The sequence below is a fragment of the Ceratotherium simum genome, chromosome 11 (genome assembly GCF_057802395.1).
Source record: "Ceratotherium simum simum isolate JZ-2026a chromosome 11, ASM5780239v1, whole genome shotgun sequence".
Classification (NCBI taxonomy): Eukaryota; Metazoa; Chordata; class Mammalia; order Perissodactyla; family Rhinocerotidae; genus Ceratotherium; species Ceratotherium simum.
In genome coordinates, this window is record NC_141910.1 from 50,198,018 (window position 1) to 50,223,753 (window position 25,736).

The window sequence follows — 25,736 nt, forward strand, 5'->3', positions numbered from 1 at the left end:
CAGCTCCCCTTCTTTGTTTGCTGGATTTGTCCATGGTTTTCCATAGCATGCACATCCTGAATTGCAATTCTTTTGGCTATTCCTGAATAAATTCATTTTGAGATAAAATAACGGGCAAATTTGCTTTCTAAGTTGACAGATTACACCCGTTTTCACCCCCACCAGCAGTGTACCAGAGGTCTAGTTGCTCCACATCTTTGTTGCCAGACACTTGCTATTGTCTGTCTTTTTCACTTTAGCTTTTCTAGAGGCTGAGTAATGCCATCGTATTGTGGTTTAAATTTGCCTTTCCCTGCTGATCAGTGAAGTGGAGCATCTTTTCTTATGTTTGTTGGCCGCTTGAATACCTGATCAAGTGTTTTTTCCCTACTCTATTCATCTTTCTGTGCCCTTTGCCCAAGAGCCAAGCATGAAGCCTGGTTCTTAATCCGTCCTCAATTACCTGCTCCTCTTCTGATTATTTTTTGGCATTTTGCCCTCCATCTCAAGGCAGCATGTTAAAATGGGGGGGAAACAGCTGGACGGAGTGTGAGAAGACCTGTGTCCCATCTGAGGCATCCCCTGGCCCTTCAGCTGTTTGGGTGTCTGTTTCCTCACATGTAAGAAGAGAGAGGTAGCTCATAGATGGTTATTAAGGTCACTTTCAGCTCTGTCTGCTGGTTGAAAATACTTCTGCCGGTAAGAACGTGTGGGAACTGACTTAGGAACTGAATCAGATTGGAGGCTATTTCCAGACACATGAGTCCCTCCAGCTCAGCAGCATCTCCCCTCCCTGTCGGCCCTGGATTAATCTTTCCCCTCACACACTTCCCTTCCTAACAGGACTCGAGGGCCTGAAGAACCATTAGAGCTGTCTTTTTGTGCCACTGCCTTGTCCATTTCCTTGCACTGGCCTCCCCCACGCCCCATGCCTTCTCAGTGTAGGTCACCAGACCCCCTCCCAGCTTGCGGTCTGAATGTCAGCTGGTTTGACACCGTCTTTGCAATTCTCTGAAGGCCCCAGGATCTATTAAACACAACGACAGCAGAGCTGTTTGCTCCTGGAGTTGGCACATCATGTGGATGGCAGCTTGACTGCAAACGGGTGACCTACCCACGTTTTTCAGTCTAGAATAAGGCGTTGAAACCCAGAACGCTGTCATGTTCGGTTACCATTTCCCCCGGTGCTTTACAGAGCCATTGGCTTGGTGTCCTGTAGCGCGTGTGCCTCTAACGCCAGAGAGAAACGGGGCAAGCAGAACGGGCTTGAGGAAACCTGAGGAGGCTCAGGCACTGGGGGCAATTCCTAAATAAAGGGATGAACCTTGCAGTAAGTCCTCAGAATACGAATAATCACACCTTCTGTTTATATGAGACCTTACAAAGTGCTCTCACGTCCCTTTCACATGACGTCCTCAGTGGCCCTTTGGGTGAAGGTGTTATTGCCTAAGTGGCAGGGCTAGATCTCCTAGCCCTCCTTAGGGAGTTACTTAAACTCCCTGAGCCTCAGTTTCCTCGTCTGTCAAATGGGAATAATAAGGGCACCTAGCATTGCTGTGAGGATGAGCAAATCCATCATCCGTGTCAGATGCTAAGCACAGTCTTTAACTAGTCAGCACGCGGGCCTGTTGGCTGTGGTGATGGGTAGTCAAACTGGCATTAGTATGAGGGCAGGCCCTGTGATCTTTCCACTGCTCTACAGCTGGGGCAGGTTGGAGAGACAGGGCAGAGAGCGTGACAGCTCCAAAGGAGGAGAAAGCGGCGACATGAATGAGTTTGGAGAGGTCCTGGCTCAGCGCCCTGTCCCCCACCTCTGAGTTGGGGTACACTCCAAGAGCAAGGTGGCACGGGGGTGGAGGGGACGCGGGCAGGGAGGTTCTGCAGAGAGCTTCCTGCCTCAGCCTTGGCTCGCGGCGCCTAATGCTTAACTTGCCTGAATGTCAAACTTACTTTAAAAACTGGAAGGCAAAATAGGCAGTGAGGCAATTTCCATGCCACGTCTGGTGAAATTTGTACTTTTAAGATACAGGGGATAGAAGCCAAGGCCAGCAGAGGGAGTGATTTAAGGGCCGGGGGCCAGAAAGAACGAAATGTGTTTGACAAGAGATGAAAAGAGCAGAGAGGGGATGACAGCTGTGGGTGGGAGAAGCTGTGGAAAGGAAGCCGCCCGTGCTGGCCGAGGTGACAGACAGTGGGATGGAGCGATGCGAGCAGCGGGGCCCGAGGGCAGCTGGAAAACGAACTGAAGAATGTGATGTGACAGAAGGAGGGCTCTGCTGGGGACTGTGGTGTCACGTAGCCAGCCAGGGTTCCATCTGGGCTAGCAAGGGGCACGATCAGCAAATGCCCCTTGTGGTTATCCTTGGGGTCCCTGATGCGACAAGGGGAAACCCTTATATGTGACTGAAGCTTATTGTGTCCGGACAGCTGTCCCTTCTGCCCTCCCCTGACCCTCACAGTGACCCCGAAGCTCGCCAGAGCAGGCATTACTACCTCCGTTCTCTTGCTTCCCCACTTCTCCCTGTCTCTCCTTCTTGATTCATCATATGGACACATCATTTGGTCCTTACCCCAAGCCTCACTGAGCCTGCCTGGACCCCCTCTCGAGACAGCAGACACCCACTCTGCTCCCACCTGCTCCATCTCTGGGCAGGCCCCACTGTTTACCCTTTGACCACCCCAAACCCAAATCCTTGGAGTTTGTCTCCTCTCTCACCCTCATTTTGTTGAGTCTGCCTCCTAGACAGTCCTTGGTCCCTGGCTTTGTCGCCATGCTCAGCCGCTGTCCCCTCTCACCTGGGTGACTGCCGCAGCCCCCAGCCGCCCTGCCCTCCTACTTTGCTCTGGCCCCACGGCAGTCCCTCCTCCACACCTCCTCCACAGAGAGCTTTCCAAATGCAGACTCACTGCTCCCCATCTAAAACCCTTCAGTGCAGCCAGCTCACCCCTCCCCTGAAGGCACATCCATCCCAGCCAGGCCTGGGGCGTCCAGCTGCCCGACGGTGCACGGGGGTTCATACCTCCTCATCTTTGCCGCTCTCTCTGCTCAGGACGCTCTTTCATCTTTCAGGAATCCAGGTTGGGGGCAGGGGTCCCCTCTCCAGGAAGACATCTTGCCCCCTCAGGCTAAGTTCGGCCACACCCCCTCACTCCCCTGCTCACCTCTGAGCCGCACCCATTACCCCGAGTTGCAAGCATCAGTTTGCCTTCTGTGTCCCCTCCGAGACCCTGAGTGATTTGGGGCAGGCATGCTGACTGATTTTTGTGTCTCCTCCGAGCCAGCACCGTGCCTGGCCCTCAGACTCTTCATCAGTGTAGCTGGTGGAATGTGGACTCAGAGAGCTCCTCAGTGGAGTCATTCTCAAACTGTCCACTGAAAACGTCAGGGTTTGGGAATGCAGGTATGGGAATGAATCCTCAGAACGCAGGGAGAAAATCAAATCATGGGAAATTTAAAACCACCTTCACTCAACAAAGAATTCTCCGTGTTAGCACATAAATCCAGGACCATAATCAGCCAACATTTATTGATCAAACTATTCCCCTGACATGTGGTAGGCACCTTATATATGTTCCCTCAGTTAAGCCTCACAACAGCCTTGCTATGATCCTGGTTTTAGAGATGAGGAAATTGACTCCAGTCGGTTGAGTAACTTGCCCGTAGGAACATAAAGTAGAAAAGTGGCCCCTGCCCACAGAGAAGACGGGGCCGTGCAGCCGTGCAGAAAGGGGGTAACACCAGGGAGCCCGTGAGAAGTGCGATGGAGGACGCTGACTGGGGCTAAACATTGCACAACGTTTACAATTTAGGCAGCCCTAGCAAGGAAGATGGCAGGATGGGGAGGTGTGTGGAGGTTGTGGTGCAGGGCATGGCCAAGGGAGGTGAGTGGACTGGGTTAGCAAGACCAGAGGCTCAGGCAAGGGAGCCGTGCAGAGGTGGGGGGTTAACATGATGGTGGAGGCCCAGGGATGCAGCCAAGGTTTAGCTTCAGGTAACTACTGAAGGTAGGGAGAGTTACATGTGTGAAGCAGTGTGTTAGGAAGGTTAGTGTGGGGTGGGGGATAAGATGGAACAGGGCTCTGCAGGTGAGAACAGTCAGGAGGCCGTTGCAGGGTGTGGGCCAGGCTTGGGCAGATGGAATTGAGAATAAACAGAGGGATGGAGGCAGAATTTGGTGCAGGACTGACTCCGGGATGGATTGACTGGCTAGGAGGGTGCAGGAAGATGTGGGAAGCCTTTGCTTTTTACCTCCCCATCTCAGACTGTCCGGAGAGGCATGCCATTGTGTTCCCTGGAGAAGAAGAGATGTTGGACACTTGGCCCTCAACCAGACCATTCCTGAGCTCAGTGTGCTGGGTCTGGCTACCTCCCTGGAGTCACTAGGCTACAGATCTTATCTCTGCCGCTTCAATTTGAGGAAAATTTTCCCCTTTAAGTAAAAGGAGGGAATGTCTCTTCTCTGATCCTTTGACTGGAAAGTCTGAGAAATATCAGGAAATAGCTCAGGGAATATCCAGAGGAGACACCAATCTTTAGCACATGAGGGACAGCCCAGACTTGTGATTTTCCATCTTTCCAGAACCTTCCAGCATGCAGCCTTCAAGACTGAAGACAGAGAGAAAGGCCAGTATGAAATAAGGGTTTGAGAGCCCATGAGTTGGATGACCATCAAAGGGCATCCTAGTGGAACGTGTGAGAGCACAGAGTTGGGAGCCAGACTTGCTGGTTTTACATCAAGCCACTGCTGCTTACTGACCGTGACCTCACAGTCTCCCCCACAACGCGAGGAGGAATCGCAGCACCCGCCTCAGAGAATTACTCTGCAGATTTAAAGCTCTGGCAGGAATACCTGAGACATAGTGAGGGTTCGATAAATGTTATGTATTATTACTATTGTGTAATGTGATTCGAGCAGGGCTAAAATAAGACTTGAAGGAGCCCTAATCCAAGACACTGGGGAATCTTTTTCAGGAAACATTTCAAAACTAAGCCTTGGCCCACCTCCACATTTCCTGGCCCTAGCTAGGCTCTGCATTTGCCTTTTGAGAACACTCTCCCCTGTGCACACGTACCCACGCACCCACACGTGCACACACGTACATATAGCACACAGCTGCCATCTGGGTGGTGCTTGGTACCAACTAACACAGGTCCTGGCAGTGTCCCAAGAGAAGCCTCTTGGCAGCCCCCAGAGAGCTGCTGTTCTTCCTGGAGAGAAGGCACTGCCGACTCCCCACGGTTTCCACCAAACCGCGGCGTCCCACTCACTTCGAAGGGGCTGTTCAATGTGAGAGACCAAAATTAGTTGTCTGGAAAAACAAAGGGGCCCTGGTGCAGAGTGGAGCAATGGTCATTTCTAGGAGGTCTGAATGCAGCAAGAGGTGTCTGCATCCCCCAGGTCAGGAGAGCCTGATCGCACGTGGCGGCACAGGCAGCAGAAGTGCGTGAGGAGATCTGGGGCCAGAGACTGGAAAACCCAAACCGACTCCTTAGCATCAGCAGCACCAAGAACAGAGTTGGGGCTTCTGCTTCCAGAGCAAAGAGTGGAGACGTCCTGTCTTCCATGTTTAGTACCCATGCCGTTGGCGGACACAGCTGTGGTCAGACACAGCTCATCCTACTTTAGTGGAACAAACTCTTGAACTGTACTTTCTGATGCCAGTTGGTGAATCAGTGCAGATCTGATCCATGGAGTTGAGGGAGAGGGGAGGCCATGAGGGAGATTTTCTTAAAGCTAAGTTTTACAATTTAAAGGACTTGTAATTATTCTGAGATTGAGGCCTTTTCTGGTGTTTAAACACTTTCTTTTATGAAACAATGATGATCCTACATGATGGGATTTTTAAAATATATTCTTTCCTACAAAATAAAATGTTATAAACCTAATAATAGTCTCTATAATTTATTTTATCTTACTCATACAAAAGAATCCAACATCTAGAAACCATTGTCTGACACTAATGTTGAAATTTTGAATTGGATTACATCCGAGCTAAAGTTTAGTAATGACCTAGGACAGCGATGTCCAGTAGAAATAGATGTGAGCCACAGATATAATTTAAAATTTTCTAGTAGTCATATTTTAAACAGTAAACGAGGGGCTGGCCTGGTGGCGTAGTGGTTAAGTGCACACACTCCGCTACAGCGGCCCGGGGTTCGCAGATTGGTATCCTGAGCGCGCACCAACATGCTGCTTGTCAAGCCATGCTCTGGTGGCGTCCCATGTAAAGTGGAGGAAGATGGGCACGGATGTTAGCTCAGGGCCAATCTTCCTCAGCGAAAAGAGGAGGATTGGTGACAGATGTTAGCTCAGGGCTAATCTTCCTCACAAAAAAAATTAAAAAAGAAAAGTAAAAGAAACAACTGTAATTAATTTTAATAATGTATTTTATTTAACCCAATATACCCAAATATTATCATCTTGACATATAAGCAATGTAAAAAAAAAAAATCACTGAGAAATTTTACATTCTTTTTCAAATGAAGTCTTTGAAATCTTATGTATTTCACACTTACAGCAATCTTATGTATTTCACACTTACAGCATATCTCCATTTTGCTTAGAATTTCAAATGCTTAACAGCCACATATGGCTAGTGACTACCGTATTGGACAGTGCAGATCTGGGAGAAGAGAGCGTCTGAGCCATAGTCTGGAAGTCCTGTCCGATAGGATTCAGTCTTTGCCTGCTCACTTGAGGAAGCATTGTTCATCATTCCTAGGACTTTGGTAAACAAGAGGAACATACTGGCCTTTAAACACAGCTGAATATTTCCAGTGCAACAAGAATGCGTCAGAGCTCTCCACAGGCACCAGATGACTGTCCCAGGTGTCTCCCAGGGCAGCCTTAGCCCAAGGCTCCCTGTTCTCACCACCGTGGCTCCATACTCCCACTTCAGTTTTGGTGACTTGGTTTCTTTTCTCTGCATGACTGACGTGACACGTCACTCAGCTTACAGCTCTGCAGCTCCCTTGAGCTGGTGTCACTCCTAACTTGGCAAGGGACATTTTCCCCTCTGGCTTTGCCCCGTGGAAGCCTCACCTGCTTCCTCCCTCACTCATCTGTCCATTCTTTATTCGTCAGACGTTTATTATGTGTCTACTATGTTTAGTCACCATGCTAGGTGCTGAGGTTTCAACTACAAATAAGCCCTTGCCTTCATTGCAGCTAACAGTCAGTAGAGGAGACAGAAAAGTCAGTTCACAACGCTTGGTAATAAATTACGTGATGGGGTGAAGGCAGGGTCCTAGGGGAACACTTTGGAAAAGCCTTGGGAGATCAAGAAATGCTTCCCATGGGAAGTAACTTCCAGGCCAAGATTAGAAGAGGGAAAAATAGCCCAGCTTTGGAAGAGAGGAGAGTGCATTTCAGACAAATGGGAGAGAGGCAGCGCCTGCAGAGGCCCAGAGGGAGAAAGAGCAGGCTAGGCAGAATGTGGCTGGAACTTGGAGGATGTGGAGGGAGAGGAGTCAGAAGTGGTGCCGGGTCACTAAGGATGGTAAACTGTGATTGGGAGTTTCAACTTTATTTTGTGAGCAATTGCGCAGCGTCGAAACGTGTCAAAGATTTGCAGTTTGGAAAGATCATTCTAGCTGCAGTGTGCGGGATAGATTGGAAGGGGATAAAGCCAGCTAGGAAGTTGCTGCAGTAATCCGAGGAAGAGATGTTGGGAATGTGGAGAAACAGCCAGATGAAGAGATAAGTAAGAAGGATTGACAGGACTAGGTTTGAGCACATTGGGTGTGGGGGAAGGAGGGGCAGGATTCGAGAATATCTTTGGGTTTGGGCACATGGTAGATGGGGTGCTGCGGAACAGGGAAGAGTCAGCAAGTTTGGCCAGGGTATGAGAGGCAAAGGGTGGGTGAAGACATCCTAGGGACATCCAAGGGAAGATGCTCATCAGGATTAGGGTTAGGGTTGGAGTCATTAGCAAACATATAGGAAATGGAAACAAGTTAGATAATTCAAAGAGAAGGAAGATTGACAAGAGGATGGTTTAGGAGAGCATTTTGGGGGGAACAACAGAGTCTCAGATGAGGGTAAGAAAAGGAAAACCAAGAGGAAACAGCCTAAGAAGAAGATAGCCATGCTAGGGTGATTTCACCCAACGCAGGCAAAGACAAAACGTTTAATAAAATGTGTCACCCTCAATGTCAAGTGCTACAGAAATGACAAGTAAGATAAAGACTGAAAAATTTCCATTAGAGTTAGCAACATAGAGAAGCAATAGGAACCTTGGTGGGAGTATTTTGGGGGGAGAGGGTGGTAAATGGGCACTTAAAAGCAGAGGTGGCCAGTAAGTACTTGTGGACAGGGGCCTGGGGCCTCTCTGTACCATCTGACAGGGGCCTCGCAAGCCTGAGTGCCTTAAGGAAACAGCAAGTTCAATAGCCAATAACTAGGAGATCTTAGCTTGACCACTAATTAGCAGAATGAACTTAGCAGGTTAATTCACGGTCTGGGCCTCAGTTTCCTCCTCTTTAAAAAGGGAGAGAGCTGGAACCAATGTTTTTTAAGCCTGTGTCCCACAAAATTCTGTTTGGTAGGATGTTAACTGGTAGGCTTAACTTAATATACATCCAGCAAATATTTGAGTTCTCATTATATGCAAGGGATTGTGTGCTAGGAAAAAAGAAAAAATACAAAGGTGGGGCAAGTTTTGAGGTCAAAGCTTGGTAAACAGTAAGCCAGCAGAGGTCTCAGAACCTTTAACATGTTCCTGTGCACTGGTGGAGCACCACAAAGGTGAGAGAGACTTCTTTATTCATAGACTTCTCCTGGAGGTACTATCCACCAGCTCAGGGTGCAGGGACTGTCTAACTAGATGATCTCTCTGGCCCCTTCAGTCCAGTGCTGCAGCAACCCAAGGGTTTGTATGGAGCCAGAGAGGGCTCTTCCCACTTCTGTGAGCTGCAAAATAAAGTAGAGGCAGAGACGGAGCCTTTATGGGACTCTAGACAACAAGTCCCCTTATATCATAGGGTCCCCCTTCCCCAGTTAGCTTCCCAGTTTGTCAGCAAAGACCCCATGGGGCATTCTTACATTGCAGAGCTGCCTTCTGGAATTGCCATTCTGATCTACAGCTTGTAATTTATCTGATAGTGGAAGTGCCGTAGAATTGTCAAGATGTGGGGTTTTTTTAGAAATCTGATGCTACTACTAGAAGTAAGTGGCTAAGAAATCCAGAGGGTCCTCTGAGGTGCAAGAAGTGAACTACAGATGCTGAGCTGGCCTGACAGATAGATTCAGCCAGGCGTATAGTGGTGGTTGGTACAAGGGAATGTATTTTTTGGCCTAAATAGGCCCACCCTGAGACCAAGTCCTGTGCCACAATGGCCTTGTGTTCATGCAATGGAGGAACGTCTGTGATACTGTCTAGGTCAGCCTTTCTTAACTGGACTTCTGCAAGTGAATTAAGCCTTAAAGCCCCATGACATCCATTGTATGAAATGAGTTAACTCCTCTAGGCACGTGAAAAGGTACTAGTTATGTACCATCCATGGGAGAAGTGAGAAGAGAGTCACTCAAATAAGTTTCTATGTGTTGTGGTTCATATTAAGAACCCCTAAGGGAGTTGACTCTGTAAAGAATGGAACAACCCCCAAAGGTACTACTGAAGAACTTCCCTCTGTATGTAGGGGCCATGAGGCATCCCACACCCAGCACCATCTTGTGGAATGAAGGCCGCCAGAGCATGATGGGGGTCCTGTGGGGGCTCTGGGAGCACCACGTGGGGAGAACCATGACGCAAGTGCAGAGCTGTTCCACCAAGTACCCAAGACAATTTACCTCTGACTCCAGGGGAGTGAGAAACCCTGGTGGACTTGTTTTTTTCAGTAGCTGAGGGTGCCTGTGTTCATTGTTTATTGCTGCATAACAAATTACCACGAAATTTAGTGGCTTAACATAATGGTGAGGTTTATCATCTCCCAGTTTCTATGTGTCAGGAATTCAGGCGTGGCCTAGGTGGGACCTTTGCTTCAGGGTCTCTCACAGGCAGCAAACAAGGGTCAGCTGGGGCTGCAGGCATCTCAGGGCGTGACTAGGGGAGGACCCTCTTCCAAGCTCCCTCCCTGGTTGTTGGCAGGATTCGGATCCTCAGGGGCTGTTGACTGGAGGCCATGCTCAGGTCCTTGGCATGTGGGGCTCCCCAACATGCTTCACCAAACCGTGCAAGCCAAAAAGACGGAAGTCACAGTCTTCTGTAACCTGATCACAAAGTGACATCCCATCACTTTAGCTGTATTCTGTTCCTTAGAAGCAAATCGCCAGATTCAGCCCACACTCAAGGGGAGGAGATTAAACAAGGAGGCGAGAATTGGGGCCATCAGCTGCCCACCACGGTGCCCCACCTAGTTCCTGAGCAGTTCACTTCCCTGCCCCGGCCCACTTATCCCTTCCAGTATACTTCCCACTATACATGAACTTAACAACATGTTCAGCAATTCAAAACGTGGCAGTGTAGCGGAATAGCAGATCTCACTATTATTTTAAGTGTCTTTTATGAGAGGCAGGATTTCTGTAGCACTGAGAGTGGCTGTTGAGGCAAGAAGTAGGAGCAGTATATGTTTATGTCGATGAGCAAATTAATCTGCATGTGAAATCCCAGTAAATTGACATGAAATAAAAATTTCATGCCTCATAGTATATCAGTGTTGCCCATAAAATGGGATTAAAAGGAATTTCTGATTTTACAGTTGTCATACTTTTTATACTGCTTGCGTTTTTCTCTTCTAAAGAGTTGTGTTTGAACCTAAGGACCAGTTCCAGATTTGGCATTTTACAGTTTTTGGCCATCTTCCTTCTCCTCATAGCTGAGAGCAGGCTTCCTTACATAGAATTGAGCTGGAATGTATTAGGCGTTCTCAGCTTTGAAAACAAAATCTATGATTCTAAAAGCCTGCAGCAAGTTCCCTGTCCCTGTCCTAAGGGAACTGACATTCTGGAAAGGTCGCTGGCCAAGAGCTTTTCCCATCTCATACTTTCTTCCTCACACACATCAGCTTTGGGGCAGGTGTTGGTGGCCTGGGAGATGAGGAGAGGAGACGGTGGTCTCCATGAGGGCTCTTCTGGGCTGGAGCGGATGACACAGTGAGACAGAGATGGGAGTGGGGGAGGGAGAATGTGCCCCACCCCACCTGCACCCGGGAATCCACAGATTGTTACTCCTGTGGGGACAGTCAGTGTTCACCCAGGAAGCTAGTCCCACCCCCACGTTATGTCTTATGTCTGTTTCCCTTGATGTTTGTGGCCGTTCAGGCACATGGAACACACAGAGAAGGTGACCCATTCATTTTCTGTGCCTGGGTCTGACCTCTGCAGTGTGCTTTGGAACTGCAGGAATCAAGGGACGAAGCGAAGCTTTCTGTTTAGGAACAGATGTCCATTAACCACCCCTCCTGGGGCCTTGTTGAAATGACACCCTCACCCACCCTTTCCTGCTCTATCTGGGCAGTTATGGGAACCACTGTTAGGATGTCCCTGAGGCGGCTCAGCCAGAAGTTTCTCCATCTTCCTGTTACTACTCAGGAGCAGCAGGCAGGCTGCCCCTTCTGGGCAGGTCACTGCAACTACTGGATTCTAGAGCTCAGTGGAAACTGCTTCTTGGGGTGATGGTTTGAGTGTGGGCACATGCTGCTGCCGGTTTAATGAGCTTGTGCAATAAAATAAAAGGCCCGTGCACAGCATTACATTTCTGTGACAACTGACAGGGATCCTCGCTTAGTGTGTTGCTGAGATGCCCGCGTGGGCACCTGTTCAGGTGCAGGGGCAGGGCATGGGTGGGGCGGGGTGGGCAAGAGAACACTGATTGATTGGCTGGTGGAGAGATGGAAAGAGACTGAAGAGGGAGAGGCTCCCACCCGGTGCCCTGGGGTTAGCATCTCAGAACACCTCTCTGGAAGTATCCTCGCGGGTAAAGGGCACTGAATACTCAAGAAGTTGATGGTTCAGGAATTACTTTGAGACCCACCTGAACTTGGAGAAATCAAGAGTCTTAGTTGAAACTTTCTTTAAGAAAAGAAAAACTACACGTGGAAAATCAGCTCAGAGGAGCGTGTGTTATTCATGAGCTGCTGTGGCCATCAGAACAGCAGCCCTGGGCTGGAGGGCTGGAGTCTCTCTCCCCACACAGCGGTGGTCCCGCCCCTCCTCCTGGTTCCACCCCCACGCCCTTCTTTCCTGCTCACTAGCTCTTCTCTCCAGTAAAACCCCTGAATCTTTAATAAATTGTAAACATGCTTTCTTGTCCCTCTGCCGGCGCCAGATCTCAGTGCTGGCAGCCTTTTTCATTCCCCTCGTGTCCCTAATAGATCTTGCTGTTTGATTAATCTTTTAGATCCCTCTCACAGAAAGCCCACTGTCTGAGCTGACTCTCCTCATGGCATCGAGTGTTAAGGATTTTTCTCAGCCCCTTGGCCTTGTTGCTGCCAGTGGCCAGTGCTGTCCCTAAGCGGGGCTGTGGCCCCCCGGACCTTGGAGGGCAGGTGGCTTGTGCACAGGGTTCGAGCAGAGGGGCCCTGTTCAGCACCAGCCCCTCAGGCTCCTGCACTTTAACCAGGGTGAGTTCACAGCGAAACACTAGGGACAAATAGCAGTGAGAAGTCACGGACCTGGGTTCAGCTCATCTGAGTCACTCACCAGGTGTGTGACCTTGAGCGAGATTCTGAGCCTCAGTTGTCCTCATCTGTGGAGTGGAGTATGTCAGAGGCTGTTGTGAGAGTCAGATGAGACAAAGGATGAGTTTGGGCGCTGCCTCTGTGAGCAGGGGCAGAAGGAAGAGACCGTGAAGTCTCATGAGCCAGGACGCCTGTGCCGTCGAGCTGTGAGGCACCGCCCTGCAGCCTGCCCCCCCTGAGCCTGTGCATGCAGGAGGCGCTGGGATTCCTGCTCAGCCTCGAGAAAGAGCCCCCTGTCCTTTATCCTTTGGGCATGGGATGCTGGAGGGGGCGGAGGCCCAGGAGCACAACTGCCCAGGCTCCACTCAATTCCTGTTGTGCTGCTCAGTTCTGCTCAGTTTAGGAGGTTGGACTGGATCATCTACAAGGCCTCCTCCTTTTCTGAACTATGAGTTTGTGGGTCTAGTCCATAAGCACTGAACTTCGCATGGAGGCTGGCGCAGCCATTGGATGGTCGTGATTATAGTAATTCCACCTACCATTTACTCAGCACCTAATAAACACCCGGTCCTTTGCCTGCAGTATCTGCAGTCTTCACAAAAAGCCTGGAAGGGATGTATTTGTCTGCACTTTACAGGTGACAACATTGAGGCTCAGAGAAGATAAATTACATGCCTAAGGGCACACCGCCAGTTTTCAGCAGATCCAGGATTGAAATCGATGTTGCAACCCAGGTTCCTTTCCCTAACACCAGTGCTTATGTTCTTTGCTCTCTCCTCCTCCTCTTGCCTCTCAGTGCCCCTCACCCACTGTTGTTCAGGGCAGAACCACTCGCCAAAGATGCCTTTCCAGCCCATGCAAGATCTGGCTCAACCCAACGGGAGGAGGAGTCTAAAGATTTGAACTTGATGTTAAAAATAATGATAATTACTATTTGTCAAGCACCTATTATTACTTAACACAGTAATAATCTAGGGGCAAAATTCTACAGTTAAAATTACAGTGTCTTCACTGAGGCTTGGAAAAGTAAATTCGGATGTCCATCCACGCAATTGATCATCAGCTGCTGAATGGTCTTAGCGACGTCCCGTTCAAATCCACCGTGCTTGTTGCATGTCGGCTACAATCAAAGCTCCTGATGACTGATGCGTGAGAACCTCTAGCGGGAGAGCCTGGGGCCCAACCCCGGTCTTACAGATGAGCAGACAGCAGTTTAGAGAGGCAGAGGTTTGCCGACAGTCCCACAGCTGGTCAGTGGTGTCCAGATCCCAGGCCAATATTCTATGAACCGCCTCACTCAGCACTCAGCCGGCAGGTCCAGAACTGTGCTGTAAGTGAGACGCTGTACCCCATTTCTGTCTGTCCGTTTCTACCTCACTCTGGGAGATCCAGCACCTCCTCCTCCATGAAGCCTTCTTCACTACCCCAGGCAGAGTTACTCCTGCCTCTCCGCTCTCCCAACACGTGTGTGTGCATGCTGCTGTGTCATTGTGCGTTGATGCACCTGCCTCCCCAGCTGGACACCTCCAAGGCAGGAAAAGTGGCCTCTGTCCCCAAAAGCTCTCTATGCAGATAACTCCCAGTATCACCTTTCAGCACCAACTTGCCCCTGAATAATTTATATCACAAAAGCTGGGGTTTGGGGTCTCATTGCCTCCCAGGATGTGGAAGGGGAAGCCATCTCCAGAGTGGTGCCCAGAGCCTGGCCCTTGGCACAGCCCTGGCAGTGGTGGCCTTTTGAATTTCTCTACCCGGTCTGTTTTTTCTCCCTGTCTGTGATGGACACAAGGAGGATCTGCTAAGCTCTCGGCTTTATTACCTTCCTGTGGAAGACATGATTATCCTCCTGCTCCCTGACATCCACCTCATTCCTTTTGGTGCTGACCATGCTCACTGCCACCTCCTCCTCTGCCGGGTCTCTCCAAACCCCTCCATGCCCTCACAGACCCTGCATCACACCAACCAAGGGTTCTCCCAAGTCCACCTCGACCAGCCACCTGCCCACCTCCCTCCCCACTGCTCCCAACTTAGACTCGGGTCTGTGCCCAAAGATTGGCAAATCAAAGCCTTTTCAAGGCATTTTCCTTCTCTTTTTATAATGGTTATCTAATGCCCAGCAAATCATCCCCAAAACTTAGTGGCTTAAAACAACAGGACCGTTGATTATCTTCATAGTCTGTGTGGGTCAGGAATTCCGAGCATCTCAGCTGGGCGGTTCTGGGATGGAGCCGCTGGAGCTGCCGTCATCTGAAGGCTTGACTGGAGCCGGCAGACTCACTACAGGGTGGCTCATTCATGCAGTGGACAAGGTGGGGCCAGCTGTGGGCGGGAGGCCCCAGCTCCTCTGCACCCGGGCATCTCTTCACAGGGCTGCTTGTGTCCTCATGGCGTGGCAGCTGGCTTCCCTCCAAGTGGCCAAGGCAGAGCCTCCAGTCCTTTCATGATTTAGCCTTGGAAGTCACATGCCATCACTTCCATCATATTCTGTTGGTCATATGAGTTAGCCTTGACTCAGCGGAGGACAGAATTGCACAAGGCATGAGGTCCAATAGGTGAGAATCTCTGGAAGCCATCTGCGAGGCTGCCCACCACGCCTTCTAAAACCATAAAGGCTAAATCTTCAGCTGACCTAGGAATGCATTTCCTGACTTTCTTTCTCCCTTTCTCCATCAATGGGCATCTAGTATACTTAACTCTTGTTCCAGGAACATGGAAATAGGCAAGAGGCCTTCCCTAGAGGAACTCATAGTCAAGTGGGGGAGACAGTCCTACCTCGAGAAGTGCTAGAAGAGAGATATGTACAGAATTATGGGAGCACAAAGGAGAGGTCATTACCTATCTGGGGGATTATGGAATGCCTTTATAACAGAGGGGACATTTGTTCTGGGTCTTGAAGGATGAGTAGGAGCTCATCAGGTGGAGAAAGGAGGAAGGACATTGCTCCATGCAGAAGTAATAGTATGAACAGTGGCAGAGAGTTATGGCAACACTTGAGGCTGCAGTTGTGAAAGGTCTTGAAGGCTGTGATAGGGAGTTTGGACTTTCTACATCAGGAGCCACTGTGGGCTTCAAGCCAGAGGGAGGCCTGGGGAGAGCTGTGTGGTGGACAAGACATGACTGACAGGGGCAGAGGGTGGAGGCAGGAAGACTGGTCAGGAGGCTGCCACAGTGATCCCCAAGAGGAGTAAAGACTCTCTGAGCCAGGCCCAAGGGGAGGAGACAGGAGGGGGGGATTCGGGAGGGTTTTATTAGGAGGTGGAGCTGACACGATGTGGTGAGAAGCTGTCTCCGTTGGGGGAGCACAGGAAGGCCTGAAGGTCGTGACTTACCTGCCTCTGTCTTCTCCTGGGACCTTCTTGTCCTAATTCTTGGCTTCTCAGTGACCCAAGCCCAGCCTGTGCTCACATCCTGAGCACAACAGCCCAGCTTTCTCTGCACAAGTTCTCTTATTCAGTGCTTGCTCTTGTAGGAAAAAGTGTTCAGAATTATCAGGGAGGCCAGAGGGATGTCACAGCCCATTGGCCTAGGATTGAGGTTCTTAAGTGTTTTAGGCCACAGACTTCTTTGAAAATCTGGTGAAAACTATGAACCATCTTCCCCCCCAAAAAAATGCATATTTGCCTACACAACTTTGCAAACAATTTCAGAGGGCTCACAGTCCTTTTGAAGTCCATCCTTGGGTCTGCGGACCCCAAATTAAAAGCCCCAAGCCTAAGAAGAAATTGGAAAATGAAGAGAAGAAATGTTGGACTCACCAAACATCTGTTATTTACTTCCTCGTTTAATACCCGTCCCCGTGACTGGACAACCCTGGAAGAGCGGGAACAGGAGGAAGCGTTTACCCAGCGATAGCCCCTGGTGGCAGAGCCTCACTTGGCAGGTTTATTCTCATTATTATAGTAATTTTCAGGCTGCAGGCTACAATTTTCACTTGCAGCGAGGTATTAAATTGAAATTACCCCAGATGTAATTGTCATACGAAATGATCCTGGACACATGGAAATGAATGCTTTTTCAAAAGGGGGTTTAATGCTCGTGCCGGGGTTTTCGAGCTCTGTCTCTTTAAACATGCCAGATTTCAGAGTGTGGGGTAGGAGGTCGGGGCCAGCGTGGTGTGGTGGGCTGGAGCTGCTGGCCCAGAACAGGGTGAGACCTCTGCCAGCTGGGTGGACACAGACTGGGGAGCAGAGCCCAGGTCTCGGGGTGGGTTTGCACGGCTACTGGGAACCGCTGTGCACCAACTCAGGCAGGCGAGGAATCCCACATTTATGTTCTGTATATCAGCTGAATTTGGCTCCAAGCCCAAGTTCTCCGGAGGTGACGAGAAATTCAGCTTCAGTCATTCTCGGACCTTCCCTGCCTCCCTCAGGGCTTGGTGAGGCCCTGGGGTCTTACTCTGTGCTGTGCAGCTGGGGCGGCCCCACCAGACGCCAGGCATCCGTCCATACTGGTGACACCACGATGCCCTGGGTTCTAGCCCTTCAGGTCTGCTTTGCCCCCGGAGGTCTCACTTGTCACCTGCCCTTCCTTCCCCAGATGCACCCTGCTGGTGTACTGCACAGACCTCCCTCCCACCAGCATCATCATCACCTTCCACAATGAGGCCCGCTCCACCCTGCTCAGAACCATCCGCAGGTAAGACAGCCTTCCTGTCTGTCCCATCCGGCCCAGCATTTGGTGAGGGGGGTGGTGCTTGCTGGGGGACTGGCCCTGTGATAAGAATATCAGGCATTTCTAACTACCTGCCAGGCACTGTTCGACACACTACACTCACCCACTCCTCACACTCCTATAAGGGCAACTATTATCCCATTTCCTCGGGGGAAAGACAGAGGCCCAAGGTATTAGGTAACTTACGGAAGGTCACTGAGTCATAGAGGACTTGGTCCCAGAGCCATTGCCCTAACTACTGTGCTTGACTGCCTCTAGAAGAGAAGTTCTGATTTCCACAGCTCACAAGGGAGCTGAGGCCCTGAGAGGCTGAGTACATACCCCGCCCCCAGCATCAGGCTGGGATTAGCTATCCCAGCACCTCCCCCTCCACAGCCTCCCACAGACCCACCAGGGGCCTTAGTGCATATCAGAGCAGCCCAGATGGCTAATGTTTTCTTTCTCGGCCATCACCTTGTGTTCCAACCCCGTTCCCCCTTGGGCCTCTCCATCCATCCTCAGCTCCCAGTCTAGGCTGCTCTCGCTGTAATAGGTGCGTCCTTGCTACCTATGACCTGTGGCCTGCATGGATTTTAAACATGCTAAAGTCCCAGCGCCAGCCCCCAGCAGAACTCCCCTCAGAACACAGACAGGCCCCAGAGACGGCCGGAAATTCCTCACCCCAGTTCTCAGAAGACCTTGGTTATTTTAGTTCCCCTTCCCTATGCCCAGCTCCTTTCTCTCCTCTGGAGCCCTTCTCCTGGTGCCCACCCTCGCCCCACCACCCTCTGGCCCACCCTTCCTCACTCAGGTCTCCGGCAGCATTGGCATCTTGGATGGTGGTGACGGCAGCCACCAGTCGCTAAGTCCTCTCATGTGCAGACAAGCCTTGGCTCATGCTCTCAGCTGAGAAGCCACTGCTATGCCCACTTTACAACAGAAGAATCTAGACTCAGAGGTACTAAAGTAAGGCCTACTGTCGCTCAGCTAACAGTGGTGAGCAGGGTTCCAACCCTTGCACTCTGAGCTCAGAGTTCTTCTCAGCAGCATGAATAGGGCAAAGCTAGTCCCGGTGGTGGCATTCAGCATCCCTGGAGGAGGGGTTGGACCAGGGATGCGCCCAGCCACACCTCCAGCAGAGCGAGGGGCTGGCCCTGGAGTAAAGTGCCCAAGGTACCTCTGTGGCCCTGGGACACATGGCCCATTAGAGCCCGTCCCCTATCTGCTGGCCCATCCTGATCAGATGGTCGCCTGATCCCGCAGAGAAGGAGGTAAGATTAAATGTAGGCCAAAGAGAGTACAACCAAGCACACAAGATCCCTTGTCACTTTCATCAATAAGCACACCTTCCCTCTCTCCTTCTCACACCAGCATGGCTATGGGCAGGCGGGGAAGTTCCAGATGATGGGAGGGAGTCAGCAATAGGCTGGCCCTGACAGCGGGCACCAAGTCTTTGGTACCACCTGTCACTCATGATGAATGTCCACTGTGCAAGGTCAGTGCATCCTTTAGAAACAATGCAGGGGACGTCCCAAACACGCAGCCTTCAGCCTGGCGTTTCACCTATCCATGGGGCAGCTTTGTCTGCTGCCCAGACGTCCTTGGTGACTGGCTGGCTGGTTTCTTCTGCCAGCTGCTTGCCCTGTCTGTCCTGGTTTCTGCATTCACCCCAAAAGCCACCTGATTCGAACTTGATTTCCCAAAAAGCCTTCAGCTCTTGACAAGAAAACGTCCTGAGTCACTGCCAGGTGTCACTGTGAGTCTCATGGTAGACTAATAAAGTGCCATTCTGATTTGTACACCTGTGCGGGTATGTGTGGGAGAACAGGGATAAGGTCTGGTCCGATTTACCTGGGTCTCTTCTGGTGAAGGGAGAACGGAGTGTCGGGGCCTTGCAGGCAGAGCAGGCACATGTGGACCAGAGGTGGCTGATTCCGAAGTGCCTGTCCACAGCCCCACCATACAAGGTCGTATCTGGGCATATCTGCCAGATGTTTCCATGAGGACACTATAGCATCTGAGACAGTCTCCTTGCCTTTTGGGCTAGCCTCTCCTCCTCCTTCAAGGAGTCTTCTGATGTCATGCACCTCCATCCCCCTCAACACACACTCACACCCCATTAGGGATCCTCCTGTGTACATCTTTACTCTAGCACTTAATGCATTTTCCCAGATGTAATCCTCAATGAACTCCTTTAGGGCAAGAACTCTATCTTACTCATCTCTCACCTAACCTCCCTATGGCTCAGGTTCCTAATCAAGGAAATGGGGATAATAATCGTACCTACCGCATAGTTGCTTTGGTTAACTCAGGTAGAGGGCTGAGAACTGTGCCGGCATAGAGTAAGCGCTGGATCAATGTTAGCCATCCCTATATCTGCACAGCTAGTGAGCTCTCAAAGGGAAAGAGGCGATGGGCTACTTAAAAGGGCACCACACTTGGGGTCTGAAGACATGGGATCAAGTCCCGACCCTGCCACTTCCTAACTTTGTGACCTTGGGCGGGTCATTAACCACATCTGTAAAGATGGTGATAAAAATATCTTTCATGTTTCAAGTTCTGTCACATTTCCCACAATAAGACATTACCCTGAGACATTTGGGGGCATTATAATATCACATGGGGACCCCAGACCACCCATGCTTCCCTGTCGCTGTGTTATGTTCTCGGGGGCACTCCAGGTGCTGCCCTCAGCCTCATCCCTTTCAGCTCTAAGATGTATTTTTCCTTCTCTTCCTGCTGTTCCTCCAGCTCTTTATGATAGCGATCATGATACTTTACAATAATGATGTTAATATGTTAAACGTATGCTGAGCTTTACGCTCTACAGAGCACATTCCATCTCTCCCTGCAGTTGGAGCCCCATCTGTGAAGCTGGGATGCTCGTGGTAAATGGAGGCCCAGAGCCACCGGGCCGGGAAGCACGGGAGCCAGGACTGGGGTTTCTGACTTCCTGGTGGGAGTGGGGAGCAGCTAGGCATGCAGCCCCAGCGCCTCTGTCCACTGGCCTAATGGAGGGCTGCCCCTGAGGCCCTGGCACCCTGCATGCTGAGAGGGGGCTTAGGGCCCTCAACACTATACTTTTCAGAAGACACCCATGAAGTGCCAGACTACACACCAAACTCCGCTGGGTGCTTTGCCAAGAAAGCCTCTGGAGCTGTTTCCTGCCTCTCAGGAACTTCTGATGTAAGCCAGGCCGCTGGCTCAGACCCAAGTGTGATGCAGGAAAACAGCAGAGTGGGGACCCATCCTGTTCATGTGTGAACAGACAAGCATTTACATCAACAGGCTGGGTAGAAGAGAATTTTAAGGGTGGAGGCAAGGAAGATTACCTCCAGAAACTTCCATGGCCAGGTATCATATTTGTCTTGGGATTCTGTACCTCCCTTCCACTCCCTACACTGTGGCACAAATAGATAGCCACTGAGAGGGGACTGAATGAAGAGCACTTCCTATCTCGCTTTTGTCACCGATGGAAGGATCTTTTCTAAGGTAGCTTTCATCTTTAATGTTCTGGAATTCTGATGGCTTTGCCGCCAGGCTCTCGGAACTGAGGAGGACTGATCCTCTCTGCCCTCCCACCCAGCGCTTGGCCAGGCCTTTGCCCCTCTGCCCAGCCCTGCCCCTGAGGACCTGAGTTAGCTGGGGGCTGAGGGTGGAAGGCACATGGAGGCCACTCAGAGCCCGGCAGAGGCATGATGGTGGATGATGGAGGCAGGAGAACGAATCACAGCCTTGATGAGTTAGGGGACTTTTCTCACCTACGGAGAGAGAAAACAAGCCCTCAAGAGTGGTTTACCTTGATTGGTGTTGCAGTGGGTCCCTGTGTATACGTGAGACCAGGGCTGTCCCCTTCCTCTTAGGGCATCCTGCAGCCCTATGCCTTCCATGGGGGCTCTGGAGCATACACGATTGATCGCTTTATATCCTGAGACTCCTTGCTGTCACTTTTTTGTAAAGTCCTATATTTAGAGGAGCAATTTCTCAGGTTAAGGTGGTTAAGAAATTGGACTCCACGACCAGATTTGCATGCTCTGCCCTTATCAGCTGTGTGCCCCTGAGCAAGCTCCTTCACTTCTCTGCCTCAGTTTCCTTTTCTGCAAAACAAGGACTATAGGTAATAACTTCCTCGCATGATTGTGGAGAAGAGTGAATGACATTAGGTAGGTAAAGGCCTTGAAACAGTGCCTGACCCAGAGTGAGCCTGTGCAGGTGACAACAGGTGTCATGATGCACCTCCAGCCGGGTAGGCAGCAGTGTCCTAATGTAGTCTCAAACTTGAGCAGGCAGCAGAATTTCCTAGAGGGCTTGTTAAAACACAGTTTCTTGGGCCCCATCCCCAGACAGTCTGACTCAGTAAGTCTGGGGCCCAAGAATTTGCATTTCTAACAAGTCCTCAGGTGACTTTGAGGCTGCTGGCTCCGGGATCACAATATCATTATTATCAATACCCAGATTCAGAGAGCAGCCACTGAGGCAGGAGCGCTGCTAAGCTCCTCTCATGCAGCTCAGGAAGTGGTGGTGCTGAAGGCTCAGTACTTAACTGAGTCTCCCCAGCTAGTGAATGAGGATACACAGAGAGATCCAGTACTGGAACCCAAGTCAGTCTGACTCCAGAACGAGTCAGCTCATCAAACGGCCTCAGGTCTTCATTCAACTGGTATTTATGGAGTGTTTGATAAACCCTGTCTGCGTGCAGCACTGCGGAGTTCACAAAGCAATTTCAAATACATTTCCTCATTTCATACGCACAAAAGCCTGTGAAGTAGGTCAAGTATTAATATCGCCTGCCTTTACAAGGAAAATGTAATTACAGATGGAAACGAAGGCTGGGAGCAGCCCGGCGCCTGGCTCGGGATCGCACGACTAGTGGATGGTGGAGGCCGCCTGGCCTCCCACACTGCCCACGCTGCCATGCCCACCACCTCCCGGGATGCTCCGCGTGGGCCCCCCAGTTAGGGCGCAGCAGGCAGAAAGCAGAAGGTGTAGACGCTGCCTGCCCAGCCACCCTCTGGCAGAGAGGTGAGCTGTGTGTAGGAGACTCGGTTCTGGAATAATTCCCAGGCAGAGTGTGACCCCGATATGCCAGTGAGATGGCTGAGGCAGTGTGAGGAAGGGGCAGAGGACAGCCGCAGTCCAGGTGAAGCAGAGAACAAGCACATGCTGAGCTGGACCCTGGGGGAAGCGGAGGGTTGGCTTTGCCGTGGAGGGGCTGGTGAGGTGTCCTGGCAGAAGAGCTGGTGAGGGCAAACTAGGGAGACCCAAGCAATCAGGTTCTGGGGGGTCGGAATGGTGGGGCGGGCAGCAGGCAAGGCCTAGGGGACCATCTGGGCTAGGCCAGGCCCTCTGGACTGGATTTCACCTTGCTCCTTCTCCCACCACCCCGGGAGCCCAGAGCACCTGCCCATCTCAGACACCCCCCGCCCCAGCTCCTAACCACTTTTACAGAGCCCCCGCCATCACTCCAATTGCTCTGATTAGAGGAGCAAAAACAAGCCAGGTGTTACCAGGAAATGGTCTAATTAGCACTTACTGCTGACAATTTCCTTTTTTTTCTTTTTTAAACCCTGGACATTTTTTATTCGCTAATCATCTCTCAGTTCAACCAGCGCAGAGCTGCACACGATTTACCTTTTGATGTTCGCAGACAAGAACTCGTGAATTTCAAAGAGCCGGCCGGGATTTGGGGGAATTGCATGCAGAAGCGGCAGCCCTCATCAAACCTCATTAGAGGGTATTCTTCAAGCGGGTTTTCCCTCTCCCCCTGCCTCTCTCTGCCCTCCCTCTCTGATTAGAGGGTTGGTTGTTGGGTTTGCCTGTTTTCTTTGGGACATCATGGTGAGGGTCTCCTCCCACCACCTCCTGCCCCTCCCTGCCCCCACCTCCCAACAGCAGCTCAGGGTTCCAGGTGGAGGTCCCTCCCTCCACGTTACACTAGTTGCCATGGTGAGAATTAAGGCTTCATAAATAAAGGTAGCTCCAGGCAGAATTCTCCTCCTGGAGAGTCTCTGCATCTTGCTGGGAAAGGCTGCTCACCAGAAACAGGGCTCAGAATGGTCCGTCTGAGCAGGGGACACACACAGCGCCTCCGCCAGCACCCATCTGAACCCCTCGTCAACACTCGCGGGGCTGTCAGTGTCCCGTAGTGATTGGTGTGGCCCAGGATTGTTTCTGAGAAACCATGTGGTTTGGGGCCTTCAGGAGAAGCAGGATCCAGCCATCACAGTCAGGCCTGATACCCAGAGTGAACACAGAAACCCAGCCTTGCCCCACAGGTACAGATCCACAGAACAAAAGGGTAAATGATGTCAACTCAAAAATCATTACTGACGCACAAAATAGTAATAATTGCTACTTCATTCCAAACATAGTGCTAAATGCTTTGGATACACTTTCTCCTTTAATTCTCCCAACAGCCCTGTGAAATGGGTACTACTATTATTATCCCCATTTTACAGATGGGAATACTTTACTGCACAGAACAGTGAAGTAACTTGCCCAAGATTGCACAGCTTGTAGTAAGGAGCTCCTACACTGCACGCTTCTGGATGGCAGAGCTCACATCTCCTTTGTTCCTCATCACATACCCAGTGTAGCACATGGTGGGTGTGCACTAAATATCCCTGGAGGGAATGGTGATGGGTCAAGGTGCTGTGCTGGACTCTGGCAATACAGAGAGGAACTTGCCAAGGCCCCCGCCCTGGAGATGTGACCATCGAGAGGGCCAGCAAAACCACCCTCAGGGTCAGGCAATGATGAAAGCCGCAGGAAGCTTGATACAAACTTGAGGGATCCCAGAGGAGGAAGCAAGTAATTCTCACTAAGTAGATTGGACGGCTGTTAGAGAGGAAGTGACATTTGAACTGGTCCTTGTAGCGAAGGAGGGCGTTTCAAGCCGTGGCAGCAGCAGTAGAATGGGCTCTCATTGTGAATGAGCAGGATGTCTCCAGATAATGCACTGGGCATGAGGAGGCCGGACATGGGGGCTGGCTCCCGGTGGTGAAGGCCTTGAAGGGCAGGCTCAGGGTTTGGGATGTAGACAGGAGGAGCCACTGCTGGGATTTGGTCAATGTATTTAGTTGCATTAGTGAGGAAAGTCACACATTCAGAGATCAGATCTGTTCTTCAGATAGCTCACTCTGGAGGCCACAGGAGGATGGTGCAGGTCGAGGCTCCTGCAACAAACTGAACAAAAGAGATTGAACCAGGACAGAGATGTGAGAGGTGAAAGAGACTAGAGTGACATTTCCAGGTAGAACCAGCAAGTCTTGGTCACTGATTGGCTGTGGAACCTCAGGGAGGGGAAGGTCGTTGAGGATGACCCCTGGATTTCTGTCTCGAAGCTAGGTGGGTGGTGGAGGCCTTCACTAGGAGGAGGCAGCATTCTATCTGAGTGGATCATGGGTGAGCAACGTGACTTTGGTTGCTCTGCGTTTTCATTCCTCAGAGGCAATGGTATCTATTTATAACTCGGGTTAATACATGTATTTTGCCTCTAGAAGCATAATGATCTTTCCTCTTTCCATCTCACAGTGTCTTAAACCGCACCCCTATGAATCTGATCCAGGAAATCATATTAGTGGATGACTTCAGCAATGACCGTAAGTAGCATCGCTCCCTCGCTCTGTTCCCAGCCCCTGTGTAACAGGAAGAGGCGAGCCCCCTGGTTCTCTGGGGATGGAGGACAGCCTGCATTTGTCATAGGTGTGGAAGACTTTGAATGTCCATGCTGGGCTCAAGAAGGAGATAAACCTTACCTTTAAAAAACAATTTCTTGGGTTCTCTGCTGTGAGTCTTTGTGGACCTAAGCAGGTAGATTTAGTAGATCCTTGATTGGGTCGGTGTGTGTGCATGTATGCAGGCATGGGTGTGCACATACATGTGTGTCACTGCCCCCAACCTACATTCCTGGACCTGGGAAGGGAACTGAACCTTCAAAGGATTGACACTGGGACCCGGAGGCCAGAAGCAGTGCCCGTCACTAGAGGTTCCTGACTTGTCTGCTGCGATGATCTGCTAGCCTGAGCTGAGGCTAACATACCCTCTCCCTTTCATTACCCTGGGAAGTAAGTGGGCTCTGTCTTTGGGACCCCTTGTGGGACATCCCGTCACCTGGCCGTGACACAGTGAGCAGCTGCCTTCTAACCTTCCAACCCACTGGTCATCACCATTTCCTAGTCGTCCTATCAAAGAACCTGGCTCCCACCCAAATTCACCCTCCAAATCCACTTTCCCCAAGAAAAGCATGCAGGTGTTTTCAGACGTCTGCGTGTTCAGTTTTGACAGGTATGATAATCATAGAAGCACTGTTAGACTCACCTCCTCTGAGACCCATCATCCCAGCAGCCTGGGTGCAGTTCCAGGCAGTCAACCCACATCCAGGCAGAACCACCTCTTCCTGGTGACAACCAGGGGAAGCAGGCAATGGCCACTGGGGACAGCTCCAAGTCCCGGGAGAGTAGAGTCTGTCCCCGCCAGTGCTGATGCT

General features: G+C 50.9%; 1 protein-coding gene across 1 annotated transcript in view; it reads left to right on the top strand.

Annotated features, from left to right (window-relative positions):
• Positions 1-25,736, top strand: part of GALNT14 (polypeptide N-acetylgalactosaminyltransferase 14) — a 207,765-nt gene that overhangs the window by 140,150 nt on the left and 41,879 nt on the right. The window contains exons 3-4 of the mRNA XM_087436958.1: positions 17,135-17,233; positions 24,782-24,849. Of these exons, the coding sequence (XP_087293084.1) occupies positions 17,135-17,233; positions 24,782-24,849 (167 nt within the window). The remainder of the gene's footprint in view (positions 1-17,134; positions 17,234-24,781; positions 24,850-25,736) is intronic.